At 47.0% G+C, this 24461-nt stretch overlaps 3 protein-coding genes and 1 long non-coding RNA gene across 4 annotated transcripts; 2 read left to right on the forward strand and 2 right to left on the reverse strand.

The window, feature by feature from the left end:
- Positions 1-6254: 6254 nt before the first annotated feature.
- Positions 6255-6705, forward strand: LOC103650872 (uncharacterized). The gene is made up of 3 exons (XR_564423.4): positions 6255-6304; positions 6410-6482; positions 6565-6705. It is a non-coding gene; the product is annotated as an uncharacterized lncRNA (long non-coding RNA).
- A 4547-nt stretch (positions 6706-11252) lies between these two features.
- Positions 11253-13582, forward strand: LOC542261 (aldolase 1). The gene is made up of 2 exons (NM_001111866.2): positions 11253-11328; positions 12244-13582. The coding sequence occupies exons 1-2, from the start codon at positions 11301-11303 to the stop codon at positions 13281-13283; spliced, it is 1068 nt and encodes a 355-aa protein (NP_001105336.2). The 5' UTR covers positions 11253-11300; the 3' UTR covers positions 13284-13582.
- Positions 13583-13951: 369 nt separating this feature from the next.
- Positions 13952-15914, reverse strand: LOC100282000 (30S ribosomal protein S31, chloroplastic-like). Its single transcript, NM_001154915.2, has 3 exons — positions 15661-15914; positions 14379-14443; positions 13952-14296 (listed from the first exon to the last, which is right to left on the reverse strand). Exons 1-3 carry the CDS (start codon positions 15854-15856, stop codon positions 14165-14167), a joined length of 393 nt encoding a protein of 130 aa, NP_001148387.2. The 5' UTR covers positions 15857-15914; the 3' UTR covers positions 13952-14164.
- Positions 15915-16856: 942 nt separating this feature from the next.
- Positions 16857-19920, reverse strand: LOC100192826 (putative RING zinc finger domain superfamily protein). Its single transcript, NM_001138017.1, has 5 exons — positions 19595-19920; positions 19222-19390; positions 19047-19113; positions 18691-18913; positions 16857-17414 (listed from the first exon to the last, which is right to left on the reverse strand). The coding sequence occupies exons 1-5, from the start codon at positions 19672-19674 to the stop codon at positions 17204-17206; spliced, it is 750 nt and encodes a 249-aa protein (NP_001131489.1). The 5' UTR covers positions 19675-19920; the 3' UTR covers positions 16857-17203.
- Between the last annotated feature and the right edge of the window lie 4541 nt (positions 19921-24461).

Genomic DNA, 24461 nt, shown 5'->3' on the forward strand with positions numbered 1-24461 from the left:
TATTAGGTTATGACTCAAATACAAAGGCGTATAGAGTCTTCAACAAATCATCGGGTTTGGTTGAAGTCTCTAGCGACGTTGTATTTGATGAGACTAATGGCTCTCCAAGAGAGCAAGTTGTTGATCTTGATGATGTAGATGAAGAAGATGTTCCAACGGCCGCTATGCGCACCATGGCGATTGGTGATGTGCGACCACAGGAACACTTGGAGCAAGATCAACCTTCTTCTTCAACCATGGTGCATCCCCCAACCCAAGATGACGAACAGATACCTCAAGTGGAGGCGTGTGATCAAGGGGGAGCACAAGATGATCATGTGATGGAGGAAGAAGTGCAACCGACACCTCCAACCCAAGTTCGAGCGATGATTCAAAGGGATCATCCCATCGACCAAATTCTGGGTGACATTAGCAAGGGAGTAACTACTCGATCTCGATTAGTTAATTTTTGTGAGCATTACTCCTTTGTCTCTTCTATTGAGCCTTTCAGGGTAGAGGAGGCCTTGCTAGATCCGGACTGGGTGTTGGCCATGCAGGAGGAGCTCAACAACTTCAAGAGGAATGAAGTTTGGACACTGGTGCCTCGTCCGAAGCAAAATGTTGTGGGAACCAAGTGGGTGTTCCGCAACAAACAGGACGAGCACGGGGTGGTGACGAGAAACAAGGCTCGACTTGTGGCAAAAGGTTATGCCCAAGTCGCAGGTTTGGATTTCGAGGAGACTTTTGCTCCTGTGGCTAGGCTAGAATCAATTCGAATCTTGCTAGCATATGCCGCTCATCATTCTTTCAGGTTGTACCAAATGGATGTGAAGAGCGCTTTCCTCAACGGGCCAATCAAGGAGGAGGTGTACGTGGAGCAACCCCCAGGCTTCGAGGATGAACGGTACCCCGACCATGTGTGTAAGCTCTCTAAGGCGCTCTATGGACTTAAGCAAGCCCCAAGAGCATGGTATGAATGCCTTAGAGACTTCTTAATTGCTAATGCTTTCAAGGTTGGGAAAGCCGATCCAACTCTTTTTACAAAGACATGTGATGGTGATTTGTTTGTGTGCCAAATTTATGTCGATGACATAATATTTGGTTCTACTAATCAAAAGTCTTGTGAAGAGTTTAGCAGGGTGATGACGCAGAAATTCGAGATGTCGATGATGGGCGAGTTGAACTACTTCCTTGGGTTCCAAGTGAAGCAACTCAAGGAAGGCACCTTCATCTCCCAAACGAAGTACACGCAAGATCTGCTGAAGCGGTTTGGGATGAAGGACGCCAAGCCCGCAAAGACTCCGATGGGAACCGACGGACACACCGACCTCAACAAAGGAGGTAAGTCCGTTGATCAAAAAGCATACCGGTCAATGATAGGGTCATTACTTTACTTATGTGCTAGTAGACCGGATATTATGCTTAGCGTATGCATGTGTGCTAGATTTCAATCCGATCCTAAGGAGTGTCACTTAGTGGCGGTGAAGCGAATTCTGAGATATTTAGTTGCTACGCCTTGTTTCGGGCTCTGGTATCCAAAGGGGTCTACCTTTGACTTAGTTGGATACTCAGATTCCGACTATGCTGGATGTAAGGTCGATAGGAAGAGTACATCGGGGACGTGCCAATTCTTAGGAAGGTCCCTGGTGTCGTGGAACTCTAAGAAACAAACTTCCGTTGCCCTATCCACCGCTGAGGCCGAGTATGTTGCCGCAGGACAGTGTTGCGCACAACTACTCTGGATGAGGCAAACCCTCAGGGACTTTGGCTACAATCTGAGCAAAGTCCCACTCCTATGTGATAATGAGAGTGCTATCCACATGGCGGAAAATCCTGTTGAGCACAGCCGCACAAAGCACATAGACATCCGGCATCACTTTTTGAGAGACCACCAGCAAAAGGGGGATATCGAAGTGTTTCATGTTAGCACCGAGAACCAGCTAGCCGATATCTTTACCAAGCCTCTAGATGAGAAGACCTTTTGCAGGCTGCGTAGTGAGCTAAATGTCTTAGATTTGCGGAACTTGGATTGAATTGTAGCATACATGTGTTTATGCCTTTGATCATGTTCATTCTGCATTTTGTTGCTTATTATGGTGCTCAAGTTGTACAAACACTCCCTGGACCTCACAAGTCCGTTGCAAAGTGATGCACATGTTTAGGGGGAGATGTGTTACAACTTGACCCTTTGAGACTAACCATCTGCTTGAGTTTGCTTGATTTAGTCTCGAAGGAGAATTGAAAGGGAAAAGGTGGACTTGGACCATGAAAGACTTCCACTGCACTCCGATGAGAGGGTAACTTATTCCAAGTCCATCTCATGAACTCTTATTGCCATTTGCTCTTAATTGAAGATTCTGGTGAGGCAATGGGGTTAAAGGGCCAAAGTTGATCCCGTTTTGGTGCTTGTTGCCAAAGGGGGAGAAAATAAAGGCCAAAGCAATAAATGGATCAGCTACCACTTGAGAGATTTGAAAATAGTAGAGTAGAGCTTTTGTTTTGTCAAAACTCTTATTGCCTCTTTTGTGAGAAGTTGGCTTCTTGTGGGGAGAAGTAGTAATTATGGGAAAAAGGGGGAGTTTTTAAAATCTTTGATCAATCTCTTTTGGAATGACTCTCTTTGTGTTTCAACATGTGTGTTTGACTTAGAGATAGAGATTTGAGTCTGATTTGCAAAAACAAACCAAGTGGTGGCAAAGGATGATCCATATATGCCAAAATTGAATAAAACTCAAATTTGTTTTATTTGAAGTGATTTTGAACTTGTTCTAGTTGCTTTATGTTGTGTTGGCATAAATCACCAAAAAGGGGGAGATTGAAAGGGAAATGTGCCCTTGGGCCATTTCTAAGTATTTTGGTGATTGAGTGCCAACACAAAGTGCTTAAATGTGAATCTATGCCCATGGATGGACAAGTTGCAAATCACAAGTAAAGGTATGTTTCTAAGACTTAGTACATTGATTTTGTGTACTAATATATTTGTCTAAGTGTTAGAAATAGAGAGAAGAAGAAAAGGAGAAGTTGGCTGTGTACAGCCAACAGACTGTTTCGGTCTGGGGCACCGGACTGTCCGGTGGTGCACCGGACAGTGTCCGGTGCGCCAGGCTGCCTCGGCCCGAAGACGCTGCTCTCGGGAATCTGCCGACGGCGTACGGCTAAAATTCACCGGACTGTCCGGTGTGCACCGGACTGTCCGGTGAGCCAACGGTCGGCCGAGCCAACGGTCGGCCGCGGAATCTGCGCGCGACACGTGGTCTGGCCAACGGTCGGAAGAAGGCACCGGACTGTCCGGTGTGCACCGGACTGTCCGGTGCGCCAGATCTGCAACGATCGGCAACGGTCGGCTGCGCTGTTTAAGGAAACAAATCGGGCACCGGACAGTGTCCGGTGTGCACCGGACTGTCCGGTGCGCCCGACGACAGAAGGCAAGGATGGCCTTCCAGATTTGTTCTCAACGGCTCCTAGCTGCCTTGGGGCTATAAAAGGGACCCCTAGGCGCATGGAGGAGTTAACGAAGCATTCCTTGAACACTCTTGATCACTCACACATCAATCTTGCACACTTGTTCGACATTCTAGTGATTTGAGCTCCGTTCTAGTGTGCTAGTCTCTTGAGCTAAAGTCTGGGTCTTGTGTGTGCGTATTCGCTGTGATCTTTGTGTTGTGTGTGAGTTGCTAATCCCTCCCTTGCTCCGTGATTCTCTGTGAACATCTTTTGTAAGGGCGAGAGACTCCAAAGTGTGGAGATTCCTTGCAAACGGGATTGAGAAAAGAAAAGAAGAACACCGTGGTATTCAAGTTGATCATTGGATCACTTGAGAGGAGTTGAGTGCAACTCTCGTCCGTTGGGACACCACAACGTGGAGTAGGCAAGTTTTGTACTTGGCCGAACCACGGGATAACCACCGTGTCATCTCTGTGATTGATTTCTTGTGGTTATTGTGTTTTGACTCCTCTCTAGCCACTTGGCCATAATTGTGCTAACACTTAACAAGTTTTTGTGGCTTAAGTTTTGAAGTTTTACAGGATCACCTATTCACCCCCCCCCCCCTCTAGGTGCTCTCAGTATGATCCAATTCACGATCATCCTAGTAAGTGTCTTCGACACATTGTTCGTATCCATCGTTATTTCGTTTGATTAGACTTTTTAATGTGGTTTTTCTTGCTACGACCCGATGCAGGATCTCCACATATCGATAATGTTGATGTTCAGATTGATGTGCCTGTGTCATATAATATGGACAACATATGCAGGGCATCCAATAGTGTTGATGTTCAGATTGAGGATGAGGAGGAGCCATATGAGGCTGCACGGGCCTTAGATTCTGATGATGACCGTCCGGTTCAAGAAATGACCGAGCAAGAAATTGAACTCATAAGACGTTTGTGTCCGGAGCGAGACCCTGCAGTACATGAATTTAGCAGTTTAAGTCATTCCACCCGTGCGTATGCTGAAGGACGTGAAGATGAACTGCTAGAGGCTCCGGATAACGCCGACAGCATTGAGATTAAGGTTGGCTTACTTTTCAAGGATCTGCCTACACTGAGACGATGGCTACAAGAATATTCTGTGAACCGGAAGAGGCCGTTCAAGGTGAGACATTCGTATGCACAGCGTCGTTACACTGTTGTGTGCGAGGTGCCAGAATGTAATTGGAGGGTATGTGCCCGAAGGCAGAAGGACACCGGAAAGTTTAAGATCACCAAAATTGTAGGTCCACACACTTGTGCCCAGACAGAGCTGAGCTCTAAGCATCGTCAGTTGACATCTACCCTGATTGCGAAAAGGATATTGGGGATATTGAAGGGTCAGCCAAACTTGAAGGTGAAGTCAATTATGACCATGACTTCGGAGCTGTTTGGTTACAGGATCAAATATGGGAAAGCATGGAGGGCAAAGCAGCGAGCATGGAAGATGATATACGGGGATTGGGAGGAGGGTTATGAGAAGTTACCAGCATTGTTCAATGCAATGAAAGCAAAAAACCCAGACATGCATTACGAGTACATCCCCAAACCTAATGAATGGAGGAACGGCAAAGAGATATTTTTTCGTGCTTTCTGGTGTTTATCGCAGTGCGTAGAGGCCTTCAAGCATTGTCGTCCCGTGCTCTCTATTGATGGTACTTTTCTGCTTGGGAAGTATAAGGGCACATTGTTGGTTGCCATATCATGCGACGCAGACAACTCACTGGTTCCTTTGGCATTTGCTTTGGTGGAGAGGGAGAACAGAGATAGTTGGTCTTGGTTCTTGCGGCTTGTACGCATCCATGTCGTAGGCCCTGGACGCGAGGTTGGTGTCATATCTGACAGACACCAAGGTATTCTTAATGCAGTGCAAGAGCAGATTCCTGGCTACGCACCCATGCACCACAGATGGTGCACTCGACATCTAGCAGAAAATCTTCTTCGAAAGGATCATAGCAAGGCTAACTTCCCCCTTTTTGAGGAGGTATGTCGTCAGTTGGAGGTTTCGTTTTTCGAGGATAAGTTGAAGGAACTAAAAGATGCAACAAATGCTGAAGGTAAGAACTGGATTGCTGAGGGAACCGCACAAATGGACAAGGGCCTACGACGAAGGTGGCTGGCGGTTCGAGTTTCAGACTAGCAACATGGCCGAGTCATTTAACAGTGTGCTCAAGGGTATACGGGGCATGCCAGTCAATGCTATAGTAACATTCACTTTTTATAGGCTTGTGGCTTGGTTTAATGATAGACACGCGCAGGCCAAGGCAATGCAGACCCGAGGGCAGAGATGGGCACCTAAACCAACATCACACCTTAATAATGCAAAGGAACGTGCCCATAGACATGAGGTACAATGCTTTGATGAGGAGCTGGGTAAATACGAGGTAACAACACTAGGCGGCATAACTTCCGACGGTGAGGTGCGTCCTTCGAGGACACATGTCGTGTTACTTGATGCATTCTGGTGCGGATGTGGTAAACCTAGACAATACCATTTTCCATGTTCTCATTATGTTGCGGCCGCACGTCATCGTAACTTTGCATTTGAGAGCAGAATACCTTCTGAGTTCAGTGTAGAGAGCTTAGTACGTACCTGGAGCCCTCGTTTTGAGCCATTTCTGGATGAGTCACAATGGCCAACGTACACCGGTCCGGTATACGTTGCTGATCCAGCGCATCGATGGGACAAACGTGGTAGTAGGAAAAGGAGCCGGTGCAACATGGTTATGGATCAGGTTTCCGGTCGCAGTAGGAGAGGACGAGCGTCCCCCTTTCTCGTGGACCCAGAGCAGAATGAATGCGGAAAATGCGGTAGACTTGGCCACAACTCACGTACATGCATTTGGACACTTAGTCAGGTGTGATATATTTTTTTATACACAAATTTTATTCTAATATGTCGATGTTTTTGTTACACTTTGTACACAACTTATATTCTAATATGTTGATATCTTAATTTGCAGGATGGCGCAGTTCCACTTGCTGGACCCTCACTACGACGAGCACCACAGGGGCCGTCTCACCGCAGAGGGAGAGGTAATATTTTGTACATAAATTAAATTATCGAATTAATATATGCGACCTATATTTGACTAATGAAAATTCTTTTGATTGCTAGGTGTTGCCCGTTCTGCGGGTCCGGACCCACGACCGGTTTCTGGAGGAGATGAGGTACGATGAGAGGTACACTCCTCTCCTACAGAGGGCTGGCTTGGACGTCTTATCGTACCAGGTCCGCCGTGGGCTGCCCACTTTCAACAGGACACCAGCGTGCTTACATGGGCTTTCTAAAACTTTTGCAGGTGACTTGGCAACCGTATCTTGATCCATATTTCGCCAGCATACAGTTGAGCAGCATGTGCTCAATAGACGAGGACATCTACCTCATGAGGTGTCCCCTCATCTGTTTTTATGCTGTTGAGTACCACTTGCCCCACAGAGTTGCTCGACAGTTCGGATTGCGCCAGGAGTTTCCGGTGGAGCCATTCTCGACTTCAATAGAACTTCATAAGTGAGTTACTAAATGCACTTGTTATTCTAACTAATAATTGAAATATCAGTTAGTCGCTAATATATGGTTCTAACTTTTGCATGTTCGACAGACAGAGACAGAAGAAGGTCACGGACTTCGAGACACACCATCGTGATTACATTGATGAATGGGACCAACAGGGGGATCTGAACTATGAGAATGACCAGGCGCACACAAACTACAACTTCCGGAGGTATTTGATTTGGTATTCTGGTGTGACTAGGTGCAAGTTGAAGGGACAGTGGACAGCTGCAGACTACGCCGAGCAAGAATCGTCAGACGACGAAGACACAGCTTTCGACATAGCTGCTCGGCACGGGTCCCAAATTGAGGCTGCTCCAATCCTTGATAGAGTGGTAACTATTTCTTTACTAAAATTAGAGATTTCAATTCAATGGGATATGTCTAGTTTTGAGCATCCTAATGTCTTAACTTGTGATAGGGAAACTCTATGCTCGTATCTGTTGTTGAACTCGAGCGTATCTCACAGAGAACTTCAGATACTACTACGCTATCGTTACTATCAGTGAGTATCAATGTCTAACAGAAAACTTGTTTATTTGTATGTTGTAACATATGTCTTTAACCAACATTTCGATTACAGAGGGTATCACGTCGTCTTCGTCGAGCAGCCGCTCGATGTGGATGTCGGTCTCTAGCGGGCGTTGACGTGCAGCTGCCTGTGCCTCGTATGCAGCAGGACGTTCAGCCTCCCATTTGTGCAGTTGGACCATCTACAGCAGGACTCAGCTCGTCGCGATCGACGCGGGACACGTTTGAGAACGTGGCCCAGGACGACGACGACGATGACGACGACGACGACGACGCTGGCGCTGGCGCTCGCGCCGCAGGTCAGGTGGAGATTGGACCGTCTCAGTTGCAGGATGCGCCTACAACTCAGCCATCACAGCTGACACCACGTAGAAGGCGTCCACGAGACCCTTACACTCCAGGCACCGACGCTCTTGGGGCCAAGGGCAAGGGTAAGACTAGGAGGAAATGAATACTATTGTGATATGGACTGTGTGATTTGGACTTATGCTGGAGACGTTGTAATATGAACTATGTTATGTGTTTTGGACTATGTGTTGGGGAACTTGTATTTTGGACTTTGTTTGTGGACATTCTATGAAGAACTATGTTCTGTGGATGTTTTTATATTCCATGTTATTTTGTGATGTATTATATGTTGAAATGCTTATATGTCTTATAATATGTGATTATTTGAACTGTGGTTGTTAATAAAACAAGGGGAACTCTTGCAAAAAATTTTTGTGAACTGTAAAAAACATAATAAGCAATAAGTAACGCATCTTTAGAGTTCTAAATTATTTTTGATACATAAATACTACATAATAGGCTACAATTCTTCAGTCTGAATCACAATCTATGAGTAACTCATCTTCGGAGTCATCCGTTGCGCAATCCTCAACAACAACCTCATTCCACTTGCTGCATTGTCCTGCATCACACTTGTCACCAGTTCTTTTGTAATAATTGGCTTCTGCTTCATCTGCAGCTTGGGAGAATAGCTCATCCTCAGCCTCAGCCTCATCAGACTTCTTCTTGTAATAAGCTGCCTCTACCTCTGCGGCGGCCTGTGACATAAACTCATCATCTTCCTCTTGAGCACGTAATCCTACCTCAGCTAGTGCTATGAGCTCACTCAACCTTGACATGTCGTCCTCCTCTTCTTCATGTAATCCTGCCTCTGCGAGGGCGATAAGCTCACTCAATCTAGATGTGTCGTCGTCGTCCTCCTCCATCAGCTCAACCGTTGCCATTTTATCCTGAACATATCTCGCATGCGCCTCATCGACCAAATAGTTTACGCCGCTTCCAATCTCTGCAAATATAATGAGAAAATTAAGTTAGCAAAGTCAGAATAAATAAATTGTACTAACATAATTATAATATCATTTATCTCACTTACTTCCCTTGAGGCGATCAGCAAGATTATCCAACATCTGTTTCTCGGCTTGAGCCGCTTCCCATTCCCTTGCATCATGTGCTCTCTTCTCATCTGCCGCCTTCAACCTCCTATACTCTGCACGCTTCGGGCTATCATAAAAGGCAGATTTTGCTTCCCTACGCATGTCGCGTATGCGGTCGTTAATGTACGAATCAACGAGCCGAGATCCACAACGCATCTTCTGTCCCATTATTCTCTTGGACTCTATTGTGCGCATCACCTCTCCTTTGTCGTCGTAACTCTCCCAACTGCATTTCCTCGTCTCCTACAAAAAAAATAGTAAGTACCGCTATAACATTACATCTGGTGCAAAAAAATACCAACCTCATCGTAATCGACCATATGTCCACAAAAATATCCAACACCAAGCTCCGAAGGAACTAATCCATACTTAGCTTCAATACCACATTTGCAGAGTACTGGATCAAATTTGACCTCTTCTGCCGCCCACCCCATGTATCTCTTTTCCTTTACCTCTGGCTCTGGCCAATGGGACAAAGGACCATACAACCACTCTCTGAAACGACACTTACGCCACCCGTATGGCTGCAAGAGAAAAAATTAGTAATTTATTGTAAATAAAAACTACTTCATACATTTAGCGTATCAATGGGCTCACATAATCAATGTTCGGACAACAGAACTGCTTGTCATAGTCTTCGTCGATGACAGCACGGTCTCCACAATCGCATCGAGGCGGTGAGTCCATCCGTCTTTCTATTGCTACCTCCTTCTCCGCATCCGTCATTGGTGGAGGATTCGGGGGAGGAGGTACCCAACGCTTAAAACGCTCATGACTGGTCTTTCCACTCAACCAATTAACGAAAAGAAGATATCGAGGGTCAAATTTATCAGGACCATCGATCCACTGGAAAAAGAAACACTTCTGATGTCCCTAAAATAATGGAAATATGCACTATTACATATCTACAAAATAATGAATGGGAACAAAATTAAGTGACAAGTCATAAGCTACGTACGTCCAAAGTGCCACAAAGGTAGTAGCAGCGAGCAGCCGTGTCTGGATGTTGTGATTGATGTACCCAAGCCAGTCTGCCACAGTCACAGTTAGGCACGGGGAGTTCAGGAGGAACAGGAGCATCCTTACTAGATACGTCCGGATATAACTCCCGAGGACGACCTCTCTTCTGCCACAACGCCTCTCGGTACATGTCTTTCATCTAATAAACGATTATAATTATCACTTGTACTTATTATGCTTTATAATAAGTTTACACAAACTAATAATCGAAATGATAATATAATAGGTGTATACAAATTATTAAACTAACAACCCAATATACAAAACGAATCAGTTGTAAATCATACCTTGGCCTACGAAGTGAACCAACTCAAATCTTTCAATCTAGCAAATTTTCACGAAGTTTGGAAATGGACCGAAATGAGCTGCTCTCGTCCAGCCGCGCGGGCGTTTTTATAGGAATTCGTAGCTCGGCGCCAAGATCTGTGGCGCCGAGCTACGAGGCCGCGCCGCCGCCACGCCAGAGCCAGGTCAGCCCTAGACGCAACTAGCCGTTGCGGCCACGTCACAGCTCGGCGCCACAGCCTGTGGCGCCGAGCTGTGTTAGCTCGGCGCCACGGCCTATGGCGCCGAGCTAAGGGTCCAAAACTGCATTTAAAATTTTTTTAGGTCTAAACGTGATTTTACTTCTGTTTAAGGGCTAAAATACAAAAAATTCGGGCCAAGGCCCTAGCTATGATAATCGAATCTACGTATATAAACAACGAAAATAAATATTTAACAAAAAAAACATTGGAAAATATGATTATCACATGCTGTATCCAACTGCACTCTATGTTTTAATTATTATCTTTTTTTTGTCTTGGAATGGTGTTTACTAAAATGATAATCCCACATATAGAAGGTACGGAAACCATAGTTATTCTAATAATTCGAAGCTGGAAAGCGCCTTTGTAATAACCAGTTAACAACAAAAAAGACTCGATGTCACCGATGCACTTTACACTATGTTGTATATAGCAGCCAAAATATATGGTAAAAAATAGATAGATATGCCTCGTGGAGAAAGAGAACCGGCCGCCCAGCCCAACCAAAACAAAAAACCAGAAAGCCGCGTCGACGAGACTGCACATGAAAACCGGGGGCAGCGCCGCGCCGAACCGGGCGCGCCGCACAAGGTTCGATCCGCCGGCTCCGGTGGCGCACCCAGATCAGATCCCCCTTTCGCTGGTTTCTTTCCCCTTGGCCAAGCCCAAACCGTCTTTAAATACACCCGTCGTCGTCCGCATCCCCCGCCTGCCTTAACCATTCCTCCCAACACCACCTCGCCTGCGATCTTCGTAGCCTCCGTCGCGTCGAGCATCGATCATGTCGGCCTACTGCGGAAAGTACAAGGGTACGTCCCATCGTCTCCTCCTCCCCCCCTGTCGTGATCGTATCCTCGTTCGTTGCTGATCTTCGTTGCTGATCTGCTTGTGATGCCTTTAGGTCTCGTGTATCGTAGATCTGTTTAGTTGTTTCGTTGTTGGTGCGCTCAGATCTCGCTGTGATTGATGGGTATGCTAAGGCTAACGGCTATATGGACGGGAGAACACTCTTTGTAGACTGTACTGTCCACAGATCGGAGTTTGAAATGGAATGTGTGGACAGAAATCTGGTGGCCTAGCCTAACGATTCGTATAGGTCTGAGAGACTCGTTCAGTTGTAGGATTTGTGGATTTTTTTTAGATCCGTACAGGATTGTGCTGTCGTGTGCCCGCCAGGGGCTTGGTGGTTGCCAAAAGGTGATGCCTCTGATCGGTTTGGATATGGGATTTGCTTACTTTTTGCTTCGATTTTATACATACATATAGTGGTATGCATCTGCTCGTCCTGTTTCCAGTTGATGAAACATATTCTCCTGCTAGCAAGTTTTATACAAAAATAGAGGGACTAGTTTTTATATGGTTGTTTCAAATTATATATAGCCTGTTTGTTCAATCTAAATATATTTGCCTGTTGTTTCATGGCTACTAGAATAGATGCTGGACGCATATACATCTAGGACAGTCAGATATGTAAATCGTTTAAAGCTTTGTGCTAGTCTAATCTTGATCTGTGGTTCCTTTTAGTCATGATGTTTATGCCGATACAATTATATATAAAGCAGTTTTTGGTTAATAAACAGTAAACTTCCTGAATTAATAATTAAAGTTTATTTTGTATTATTCAGGATGGCCTCCTGATTTGATAATGGAAGTCATTTTGTATTATTCAGTATAGCCTTGGTACCTGGTAGATAGCCATGCTTATTATGCATATTGTTTTGCAGATGAGCTCATCAAGAATGCTGCCTACATTGGCACCCCCGGCAAGGGTATCCTTGCTGCTGATGAGTCCACTGGCACCATTGGCAAGCGCCTTTCCAGCATCAATGTCGAGAACGTTGAGGAGAACCGCCGTGCCCTCCGTGAGCTCCTATTCTGCTGCCCTGGTGCTCTCCAGTACATCAGCGGTGTGATCCTCTTCGAGGAGACCCTGTACCAGAAGACCAAGGATGGCAAGCCTTTTGTTGATGTCCTCAAGGAGGGAGGCGTCCTCCCTGGCATCAAGGTTGACAAGGGCACCATTGAGGTTGTTGGCACTGATAAGGAGACCACCACCCAAGGCCATGACGACCTTGGCAAGCGTTGCGCCAAGTACTACGAGGCAGGTGCCCGCTTTGCCAAGTGGCGCGCTGTTCTCAAGATTGGCCCTAATGAGCCATCACAGCTTGCCATCGACCTGAACGCTCAGGGTCTGGCTCGCTATGCCATCATCTGCCAGGAGAATGGTCTGGTGCCAATTGTTGAGCCTGAGATCCTTGTTGATGGCCCTCATGACATTGATCGCTGCGCTTACGTCACTGAGACCGTCCTTGCTGCCTGCTACAAGGCGCTCAACGAGCACCATGTCCTCCTGGAGGGTACCCTCCTGAAGCCCAACATGGTGACTCCAGGCTCCGACTCCAAGAAGGTGACCCCTGAGGTGATTGCTGAGTACACCGTCCGTACCCTCCAGAGGACCGTCCCTGCTGCTGTGCCTGCTGTTGTCTTCCTCTCTGGTGGACAGAGCGAGGAGGAGGCCACCCGCAACCTCAATGCCATGAACAAGCTCAGCACCAAGAAGCCGTGGTCCCTGTCTTTCTCCTTCGGCCGTGCCCTCCAGGCGAGCACCCTCAAGGCCTGGGCTGGCAAGGTGGAGAACCTGGAGAAGGCTAGAGCTGCCTTCCTCGCCAGGTGCAAGGCCAACTCTGAGGCTACCCTCGGCACCTACAAGGGTGATGCTGCCGCCGACACCGAGAGCCTCCACGTCAAGGACTACAAGTACTGAGTTGCTTCTCTTTGCGTGCCCGTTTTGGAACTCCTGCCTACGAGCTAGGTTGCGGAGTGTGGTTTGCTCGTTAGAGCTTATTTTCGGACATCCAAAAAACATGCTTCCTATGTGGGATGATGGTTATCTTTATATTTGTATGTTAATTAGTCTCTTTGCTGTTAAATTTCGTGTAAGTTGGTCCTGCCGATGGAGAATCGAGCAGCTCCCTTTTTTTGTTCTATCAACTATGCTGTAATTCTGGCTATGTATCGGCAAAAACAATTCTATATGCTGAGTTGGAGTCGGCAAAAATTCATATATGCTGAGTTGGAGACAGCAACTTGTTTGGATCATATTTTGCTGAGACACTCGTGAGAGATTGGCATAGCAAGAGACCTGAAAGTGTTAGCTGAAGTTTGAAACAAAACTTACATCATTGCAACACATATTAATAACACAACACGATCATTAGTTCAGCACGCAAGATCTTTGCACATTGCTGACGTATGAATAAATCGCTAGTTGGATTTTGTTTTACCTGTTAGGGCTGGATTGTTCGGTTAGAAGAGGATTGAAAGAGATTAAATCTTATTAATCCCCTTACAAATGAAACGTGTAATCTCTCCGTTACCACTAGATGAATCATTTAATATCTTCTAAAAAAAACTTATTTCGACACAGTTTCATTTTGAAGAGAGTAAAGAACTCAGCAGCTGGAAAGGAAAATAAAGAACCCAGTCAGTAGTAGGAACATTACTAGCCAAATGAAAGTGTGGCAGCCTACCCATCGATAATTATAGGCGAGGAAATAATTACTTAAAATATGTAGTATTTGATTTGGTACAAACTAGGCCAATTAAGCTCAGGGCAAATATAAAGCAAGGCAGAACTCGGACAACCTATTCCAGGATGTCCTCGTCAATCTCGATTGAAATGATCTCCCCATCATCGAACTGATCCTTCCTTGGAGGAGCAGGAGGGGCAAAGAGCCGCGCAGGCCCAGTTCCCTTCTTCTTGTTGCGCGGCCTCGCCTAGACATGATCAGACAGCTAAATAAAACAGAACAGGGGGAAAAAACCAAAAATGCGATGTAAATTGTGCTGGAGCACTCACATTGCCATATGAATGGTTGAACCTTTTGCCCCTTTTCGTTTTCTTGTCCCCTCTCCCGCAGTAGACTGAGCAAGACCAGATAAAGTTTAAAACTGTCTGTCAGTCCACAGGATCATCAGTATTGATATAAACAGAGGCCAAAAGGGACAGCACCCCAGTTGGGTTCGTAGTACAATCAGAGAATAAAATCCTGAAGCAGGCTATGGACACTAGAATTTCAGAAATTGATTTCAAATTATGATTAACTAAAACTTCTTTGAAGTACACGCATGAGAAGCATCCATCTTTGACTCTCTGTATTAATAAACCAGAAACAAGTGTTTACAACAGCTGAGGCCAGTGGCAACAGAGACGACCAAAACTATAGGCGGTAGTGATAAACAAGAGATTCAGCTTCCTTGATTGGCACTCACTCCTGACACCGTGTGAAGTGAATCAGTCAACCGGTAAAGGTTTAATAATCTACTACAGTAGTAGTTTTCAGTTCATATATATGCTCCTGCTCCTCGATACCGTAATTTTTTCGTGTGGAACAACTTAAGCTCTTAAGAATCCAGTTTCTAGAAACTAGTTTATAAAAAAAAAGGTTAATGGTGTTTAGAATCACCTTAATTTTTATAAATTGATTTTAGCTAGAGAAGACTAGCTTCTTGGTTTTTTAAGAAACTAGGAATCCAATTTCTATAAATTAGTTTGGAACCACGTCAATTTCTATAAAAAAAACTAGGTGCTTCCAAACAGACCCTTAGGCCATGTTTGGAAGCAACCTAGTTTTTAAGAATCTAGTTTCTAACTTCAGTTTCTATAAAGTGATTTATAAAAAAACTGGTTAATAGTTTTTAGAACCACCTCAATTTCTATAAACTGCCTTTAGCTAGATGGGATTAGCTTCTTGGTTTTTAAGAAACTGAGAATCCAACTTCTATAGACTGGGACAAAAGCTAGTATATTTGGAACCACCACAATTTTCATGAACCAGTTTGTTAAAAACTGGATGCTTTCCTTGGTCAGTCTAGTTGACCCAGATCGACTAACAGCATCACAACCTCCATCTCTTCTGGGGAGTACATTTCAGTAATAAATCCCTTGACTATTTCATAAAAAGAAGAAAAATCCCGATTGAATTGGAACGAATTTCCCAAGTGTCAGTGTAATAGTAGTCATTGCCTTTTCTCCCTTATTGCGTGGAAAACAGTAGCCATTGCTCGTGACATGTGTTAGAAAGAAACTACTCCTACATCGGACAAAAACAAGGGGAGTGAGGAGGTAGCTGTTTAATTACCGTCAAGAACTGGAGTGACGGTGGCCGACAAGACGGCGCCGACGGCGAACGCAGCCCGGGCGCGGGGGAAGGCGGCGGAGGCTGCGAGCGCGTAGGAGGAGGTGGAGACGTAGGATGAGACGGCGCCGTGGTTGTGAGATGGGAGGGCCGCGGCGGCGGTGGACATGGCCATGCCCTGGACGGCGAGCAGCGCCATGGGGGCAAGAAGGAGCGAGCAAGCGCAGGGAAGAGAGACTAGTGTGCTCGGGAATGGTGGTGTGGTGGATCAGGTTGGATAAGGGATAAAAGGGCTCGCAGTTGGAGCCACAGCGCACATCTAAGATGGGCTGCAGGGCTGGTGTGGGCTGGGCCAGAAGTAACCTTATCGGCCATTACTGTAAAGTATGGTGCACACACCTAGCCAGGCCGTCGTCGAGTCTGGTCAGGTCTTGGATCCTTTTCTTTCTCTTTCTTTTTTTTGATAATTAATATAATTAAGATGACCAAAGCTTAGCTTTGATTCATGCTAACAGAAAACAAAACCCTAGATGCTCCAGCGTCGTTCTCCGGCCCGTGCTTCTCCTGCTGAGTTAGGGTTCTGGTCCTTCTCGAATCTCGATTTCGGCGGTGGACTGGTGGAGGCAGACACTTGAACCCATGGTGGCCGGCCTCACGGCACCACCCGTGCAAGGTGCCAGCTTTCCGGACTGGATGAGCTCATGGCTTGTGCATCAACAAACCCTGAGGGTAGGGTGAGCGTCAAGGAGCGGCCCCGAGCTGTCCCCCACCCCCGTGCAGGCAATTTTCGGTCCTGGAGCTGGAGTTAGTAGTATTTGGGAGCGTGTGGCTGGAGCGATTCCAATTCATTTCAGCAACCGAAATACCGAATGGAGGAGTTGCCAAGGTCACTGTCAGGCACTCACCTGTGCACTACTGTACAGCACAGATTGAACGGTCGCTATCAGGTTCATGTCAACCGAGCAGAGTTTCAGTTTCAGTGCCCAATCATGAATAAAAAACCGATGGCCAAAATGTAGTGGTGGGAGAACGCCTCAAGCAAAGTGCCTTGCACGGAGTGGAGACGGTTCGATGGCATGACCTGACCACATGTGTCTTCTTTCTTCTGGAACCTCTAGAAGGAGAGGAACGGATGAATCCTCAACAACGCTCACGATTATGAATGGTGCAGGTGGCCACGAGAATTGAAGACGATATATATAGAGCAGAGAAGTAGAGGCCCCCTGATTTCTTCATTCTGAACAGTCCGGCAATTCGCCAGACGAGAAATGTCAAGCTAGTATATTATATATAAAACCCGAGACATTTTCCTTCTTTATTTACAACCATTACAGCGAGCAACGCCACCATGCAATAAAGCCAGCGCAACGGCGTGGCATGCCCACGAGAGTATCGTCTGTTGGTCGGCAACGGCTTCGCTTTGCCAACTCGATCCGCAGAGGATGGTCGGCTGCGGGTAACCCTTGTCGCTTGTACGCCGCGTCTTCTTCCCAGACCCCCTTCCTCTTCCAGAGCTTCAGAGTGGGGGGTGGGGGGAGGAGCCTTGCTAGACTAGGTAGTCGTAGTAGACCAGCAGCATGTTGTCGGGGACGATCAGGGGCAGGCTGTCGATGAAGCTGAGGAAGTGCTTCACGTTCTCCTTCTCCAGCGTCACCGTGTCGATCACGTCGTCGTCGCCGGTGAGCACCCACAGGTCTCTGGACCGGACCCTCTTCAGGCTCCCGCGGCAGAACGGGCATGACTGGGACCTTGTGTACCTGCAGTCACGGAACATCCAGGTTACAGCGTTCAGCATTGGTGTTGCTTGGAACAGTACAGGATGGGGTCATTAAAACAGTTGGGGATGATCCCTCTTATCGCTACAACAATAGATGGGCCCAGTGGTCACCAAAAGAATCTACTGCAATAACCAATCCCATTGAGTTTATCCGTAATCTAATCTAACTCAAGCAACATTATTGTGAAAGCTACTATTGACTTCGCCAAACTTGGAGTGATGCAGCCGATTGATGAGTATCATTGAAACCAACAACCTGACATGTATCAAAACACAATGACTTGCAGATGACATCCTTGGTACACAAGCATGATCCGCCAGCTAAGAGAATACAATCATTTAGGATTTAGAATGCCACGTCAACGAGTGTCTCCCCTTTTATCCCTTTATTATTTTTTTGTCTGTAACTTAGCAGTTGGCTGGCACTGGTGAATAATGGTTTAACGACTTCATTAAAGCTACAACAGCACTCCCAGTTGTCTGCTTTCGATTCCGTTAATGGACCATTGCTAATTGTTGACGAAACGTGGGGGCTTTTTAACAACGGCGCAAAGTATCATAAACTTTGTCCAGCAAATCTCTGGCATTCAGCTGGACTGCTGGAGGAATGAAGATAATGAATCTCCTGACATGGCACATGGTCATTAGATCACATAAAATCCCTCCTAGTTTTGACAAACAGAAGGCTGAAAAATATAGAACAAGAAACACATGGACTCCCATGCCATCATGGTGGTAAAAAACAAATAGAAGAAACTCCGCACATGAGGGGAGCGAAGATTAAAATGGAACCCCCCTCCCCCCCCCCCCCCCCCCCCCCCACACACACACACACAAACACAAACATTCAGTTCAGGAGAATGTAGCATCTGAATTTGACTAAATGGAGGCTTTAAATGGTGAACATGAAAAAAGAAGTGCATTGGGACTATGATGGGTTGTTCAACCACCCCCTCCCCACTCCCCACCAACAATGAGTGAGTAGAAGTAGCCCACAGAGAAGTTTAAGAAAATCATTACTGAACCACCCTTGCGCTATCAAGAGTTCAAGACTGCGTCAATGCTTACTCGTTTCCTCGAACCTTATCTTTAAAATCGACATCACATTGAGTCTGTTCAAACCGCTAGCGAATTTTTTTAATGGTGGCGTGTGATATCGGGGCCCTAACTGATAACGATCCAGGCTCAGTCAGATATATTGTTGCTTAAATAATACACCCCCCAAACGGATAAGCAAGAGCGACAGGGAGCAATACCAGTCTCGGTAACAGTTGATGCACATGGCATGGTTGCAATTCGGAAGGACCATCTTGGTGCAGGTCTCCAGGCAAATGCCACACTCATCCTCCCTGTCATCTTCGGCAACAAGCTTCCGACCGCCGCCGCCGCCGGCGGCGGCAGCAGCAGACCACCCTTTGTCCTTGCAGTCCTTGTCCATCAAGTTGTCCTCCAGTTGTTGCAAGAAAGGGTATATGATAGCTGCATTCCATGGGGTCCCAAAACTATATTAAACCACTGCTGCAGCAGCAGCAGCAGCATCAACAAAAAAAAATCTTGAACAGAAAAAAAAAGCTTCTTAATCACTAGTTTCTATGGTGGATAGTAAGCATACTGTAGAATTCCTTCAGGCTCGCCCTCCTTTCTATGGTGGATATGGAGGCATCTTCATCGACATAAACCTGCGTGTTCAACCACCAAGACCGTGTCAACATTCAAAGCCTCAGGAGATACCAGTCAGTTCGTCGTGGATTCAGCAAACTCTCTCGGCAAGTGCTATTCGTCGGTACCTTGTAGACGAGAACCTCGAGCAGGCCAAGGTAGCTAGGGAGCGTGTATGACAGGGAGCAGCTGCAGTCCATCCATTGGATAAGGTTGAGAAAGATTGGAGCCATGGAGCTGTAGGACAGCCTCATCTGCACGCAGGCACCCCCATACGCCCTGTGTATAGCATGCGCCCTGGAGAAGAGAGAGGGGATTTTACCTATATTCATCAGTAAACGCATAGAACACGAGCCGAATACAATCGGGGACGGAAAACGAAAGGGCAAACTTTTCCCTACTCTACAGCTTTTCCAAAGAAAAATCAGGTAGCAAAGGAGAACGCCGAGAATCAAGAGAGTAGGAAATACAGGGCAAATTAAAAGGGAGGAGAGGACTTACAGGGTGTTGGCATGGTGGATATCAGCTTCAAGCGCCTTGAGAGACCCCCGGAGGGACAGAGGCCTGCCGCCATGGAACATGACTCCCTCTAGAACACAAAACGAAGCTCCTCTTCCGCTTCCTCCACCCCCCGCTATTCCAAGCTCTCAAGCCTATAAAAAACACACAGAGACTTGGGCAAGGCGCAGAAGGGGCGGGCTCGAGCTCAAGAAGCAACGAGCAAGCAAAAGCAAGGCAAGGAGAAGGCCAACAAGAAAAGAAACGATAGACGCAAGCTGCTCTGGTCTGGGTTTGTGGGAAAGTAGTTTTGGGGGAGGGAAACTGTGAAAGGGGGGCCCTTTGTCCCTCCTGCGTCCCCTTGGGTTTTTATATAAGCAAGGAGTGCAGGAGATGTCTTGGCAACTTGCAAATTGTTTTTGCTTGGTTTGCTTGACAAGAAGTGCAAAAGCTTTGGAATAAAGTTTGGGGGAGGGAAGGAGACAAAGGCTGAGGAAAAAAAAGCCTACACTGATAGAGGGCACTCATGGTGCTTAGATTAGGAGCAGTTATGGTGCCGTTCTGCTGTCTCCAAATTTCCACTCTTGCCCAATTGTTAAATTGTTTTAAGACAAAAAAATGACAAAAAATATATTGTAAGTGAAAAGCCTATACGAATAATTTATTTATATGATTTGGATTGTTTATTAAAATCTGGAACACAAAATGTTGCAGACGAGAAAGGTTCTGGAGCAGAATGAGAGAGAGAGAGAATGAAAAAGAGAGAATAATAGTGTGGATAGATTGATGACGGACGGATGGTGATAAAGGGTCGATGGACGGCTTGGGGTAGGGCTCAGATGACACGCAGAAAAAGAGGGGTCCGGTGGCGCAGGCGGCAGGTGGCTGGCTGAGCCTATCCACTAGCAGCACGGTGTGGGACCCGGCGCCGGTTTATGTGGGATCCACAATCATATTCCTTGTGATTCATTGTGGCCATGGAAAGAGATATCCATTATCTCCTGGCAGCACGGTTGCAGAGTTCTTTTAAAAGTATTGGATAAAGCTGTGTTGTTTGAATGCTCTACTGCTAAAAAATTGCTAGATAGCTAGCTAACTATACTAAAATTAGTTAATGGCTTAACTATTAGTTAGAATATTTGAATGTCTTCGGCTAAGAGCATCTCCAACAAAAAAAAAACTCTATATTTGAGTCCTTAAAATTAAAATAGGACATGACTTAAAATGTTTAGGGCCACAAGAACGTCTGTAACTCCAACTATCGAGCCATATATCAAATTTTTAGGAAATAAATAATGTTATTTAGGAGATAAAAGGTTAAAATAGTGTATAAAATGATATAGGACCTGAGATATCGAGCCCTATAATAGATTAATGATTCTTTTGTAAAATAAAGCCATGTCAGAGCATGTTTTTTTTATGTTAGAGTCCTATAGTTCAAAATATGACTCCGTTTAGCTCTAATTTTAGTAGCTAACAGTTAGCTCTAGTGCATTCAAACATAACATAAACGTTGTTCGCATTAAATTTTGTGCTTATATGAAAAGTGTACAATTCGAATTTATTCCCAGTCAAACAAGCTAACGTTTTTGCAAGAAAGAGTGCCAAAATTTATAATAACAGAGAGGTATTTTTTTAATATAAAAAGCTTGGTGAAAAGTAAGATAATCAGGCTCGGTACTACTACTACTACTCTGTCTTTTTTTTCCCGTGGTTTGTTTACCACCGTAAAGTTCCTGGGGCTGTAGAAATTCCATCTCCATCTGTGGCCTAATTCTTCCTGCCCACAGGTTTAATATATACCTTGATCGTCCAATCCAAGCACGCCCCCGGTCACCGTATGGTTTCGCGTACAAGTGCGATGCAAACAGTGTAGGCAAGCAATCCTGTCCGGTCCGTGGTCCCGTTCCGCTCTCTGGCCATGGACCATGGCCGCAGCAGCACCAGTGTTTCCCACTACGAGAGAAAAAAAAGGCGAGAATCTACTGTATCTCTGATCCGTCCAGCGACCAGCGTCAAATATCTAGCGGTGGTGGTGGGCACTGCTCGGGTGAGTGCTACCGCAGGCTTGCTACGGGAAACACTGAATGGGGCTGGTCAGCTCATGAGATGAGAGCCTCGTCCTCCTCCTGTGAGCTTTACGCTAGATTCGCGGCCCTTGTCCTCCAGAGATTGCTGCTGCTAGGCAGGAGTACATGCATGCTACAAATATCCTGAGCGAGCAATCTACGGCGTCCACTGCATCAAACGGCTATTTCAGTTTCAGTCATCAGACGCGGTCGTTTTGGTTGGCAACACAGAATGGTTGGTTTTGCTGCCGCGGCTATTATCTGGGGGGGGGGGGGGGGGGGGGGGGGCTGATGAGGCAAGCCATGATCTCATCACCTCTCTGCTGGAGCAGGAAGGTGCTCCACGGCCGTTGGAACAAGTCACGAAAGGCTAGTGGTTAGTGGTGGGGTTGTCTGAGTTTGACCGTGTGATCACGCTATCAAAGGGAGATGAGAGGAACAAGATCGTTTTTTGCATTGCGTCAGTCTTGAGCCATAGCCGGACCGGACCGGACCGGCCGGCAACATGTTTTAGTTGAAAATTTTTGAATTCAGGCCGCCGCTGACGCTGTTACGCGACGGACTTTCCGATGCCCGTGATGGGAGGAGGCGACGAGGCGGGGGTGGAGCTGGATACAGGTTCATCATGATTCATGACGTCCCCAGGGACGAGACTCCGCCGCGCTGTTTTCCCGGAGGATAGGATCTCCGTGTTTCTGGCCTACCGTAGGTTCCAAGCTTTTCATCCCAAGCTTGCCGTGTCGCCTGTCGACGGCGGGCTTTGGGGGTCCAGGAGCCAGGAGGCACGCTGCGGGTACGGCCACGCCGACAAGGACCTGGTTTATTAGGACAAGTATTGTGACGCTTACTTTTTTCGCGGTGTTGAGAACAGCTGATTTTTCAGGTGTCCAGATACTGGAGGTTTTATACTATCTAATAATTAGTATATGGAGATTAATTAAGCTGTCCAGTTCATCGAGATTCCCGTCGCGCATATCGTCTCGTTGCGGCGTGCTCGTTCGGGCTGATCACGGCGGCGGCGGCGGCGGCGCTGTACGCAGTTCTGCAAGCTGCGGCTCGGGCAATCATTGGACGGACGGATCGCCACGCCACGTCCCCGTTGGAGAAGGTCGCGTCACGGCCACGTACGCCCTCGCGGGCCGCCGGCCGGGCTGCATTTATACTCCCTCCATTTCTTTTAAATTATCGTTGGATAGTTTAATTTTTTTACTATTCAGCGAATTTTACTACACGAATGAAAAAACTTAGCAGGTGGGCGCGGCCAATAGCTGGAGTACGTACGGTCACAGCAGCCGCGGTGCGCTCTGGATTGACCAGGCTTGCTCAGGTCCTCACTATTGCTCGGCAGTGGGTGGACGGTGGCGAGCCTCCCATTAGTTCCCGTCCGCACGGTGACTACATGGTGGCCACGGCCCACGGGCCACGGTCGCTGTCTCATGGTTTCTTTCGGCTGGACGCCGATGGCCACAAAGAGTGGTGGTGGAGTGCTAAAAGCTACTACTAGGCCGATGTCCGGCATGGAAACGTGGCTTCTTGCCCTTTCGCTTTTGGAGGGCAAAGCGCCGCCCATGCTCTCTGAAACGGAAGCGTCACGAAGGAAGGGAAACTGCACCCACGTCAGCCAGTTCGTCGTCCGTCCGTCCGTCCATCCATTCGATCGATCCACCGCGCGCACAGGTGCGACGCTGCGAAAGAAAATAACCCAGGTGATGATGATGCGTCAAAGGCTGGTGATGGCTTTGCCTAGCTTCTCGGATAGGATAGGCACATCCCCCCGTCATCGCTTGCGGTTCGCAGCAGTCGTAGTTGAGCGGCGACGGCTGCCTACGTTTTCTTTATCATTGGCATCATCTTCTTCCTAATAGTATTAATATTAATAATAATAAATAATCGGTGTCCTGTATCTGCCTGACAAATCAATCAACCGATCCATGGTTCATTTGTCCTGCCACTCGGTGGTCTCTCTCGCTCGCCGGGACTACGGGATACCAGACCACAAGCGCTGGCGATGGCGAGGAGGGGCAAGTCAAAGGGCGGCCGAAACGGACGTGCCAACCGAAAGCCTTTCTTCGGCACTCACTCACCTAATGCATAAGCCTCCTGCGCTGCGGTGCGCTGCTTAACCATTGCGACCCCTCGCGTAACCGGCAAGGGAACCAATCCCCCCCAGATTTTCTCGTTGACGAATTAGCCGCGCCGATTCGAATGGATCCACCGAATAAGGAACCTTCGCGTCTTTTCCTTTTCCTTGGCGAGACGCCTTCGGCCGAATAATTAGAGTTCCTTCCTTTTTTTTTTGAAAGATTGAAGGAGAAATGGCTTTGGACCGACGGGACTGTTGGGCTGGGTGAACTGTCCGTCCGCAGTGGAGTGCCGTACGTGTACGAGGACAATGCAGCAGCGCAGCCGCGCAGGTGTGTGTGTGTGTGTGTTTCCAATCCATGCGATGTTGTGACCGGTGCTGTCCTGCAAGTTCCTGCGAGCTTTGTTTGGCGGTCCAACTACTAATCACCAGCTTAGACTACGTTGTGCGTTGCTGTTGCTGGTCCAAAAAGATGCTCGCTAGACGGCACTAGAGCACGCACGCGCGCGCGCGTCTGTGACCTGCTTTCTACGGCGGCAACCTTAGGCTAGCTCCAGCAAGACACCCTAAAGGGTTCTGTACCCTAAATATAGAGGACCAAATGGTCATCTATGCTCTCCAGCAGCGTCCTCTAAACGGTCCTCTAAATTTAGAGAACGCTGCTGGATTCTCTATCTATAGAGTTTCTCTAAACGGTCCTCTATCCATTTGAATACTT

Source organism: Zea mays, chromosome 3 (genome assembly GCF_902167145.1).
Source record: "Zea mays cultivar B73 chromosome 3, Zm-B73-REFERENCE-NAM-5.0, whole genome shotgun sequence".
Lineage (NCBI taxonomy): Eukaryota > Viridiplantae > Streptophyta > Magnoliopsida > Poales > Poaceae > Zea > Zea mays.

Excerpts from the sequence above, each read along its gene's own strand:
- LOC542261 (NM_001111866.2), top strand. The coding sequence starts at position 11,301 with ATGTCGGCCTACTGCGGAAAGTACAAGG. Across the intron at positions 11,329-12,243 it reads CTACTGCGGAAAGTACAAGG|ATGAGCTCATCAAGAATGCT; the intron begins GTACGTCCCATC and ends ATTGTTTTGCAG.
- LOC100282000 (NM_001154915.2), bottom strand. The coding sequence starts at position 15,856 with ATGGCGCTGCTCGCCGTCCAGGGCATGGCCATGTCCACCGCCGCCGCG. Across the intron at positions 14,444-15,660 it reads CGTCACTCCAGTTCTTGACG|TCTACTGCGGGAGAGGGGAC; the intron begins GTAATTAAACAG and ends GGTCTTGCTCAG. Across the intron at positions 14,297-14,378 it reads TCAACCATTCATATGGCAAT|GCGAGGCCGCGCAACAAGAA; the intron begins GTGAGTGCTCCA and ends GATCATGTCTAG.
- LOC100192826 (NM_001138017.1), bottom strand. The coding sequence starts at position 19,674 with ATGTTCCATGGCGGCAGGCCTCTGTCCCTCCGGGGGTCTCTCAAGGCG. Across the intron at positions 19,391-19,594 it reads ATCCACCATGCCAACACCCT|GGCGCATGCTATACACAGGG; the intron begins GTAAGTCCTCTC and ends TCTCTTCTCCAG. Across the intron at positions 19,114-19,221 it reads TCGAGGTTCTCGTCTACAAG|GTTTATGTCGATGAAGATGC; the intron begins GTACCGACGAAT and ends TTGAACACGCAG.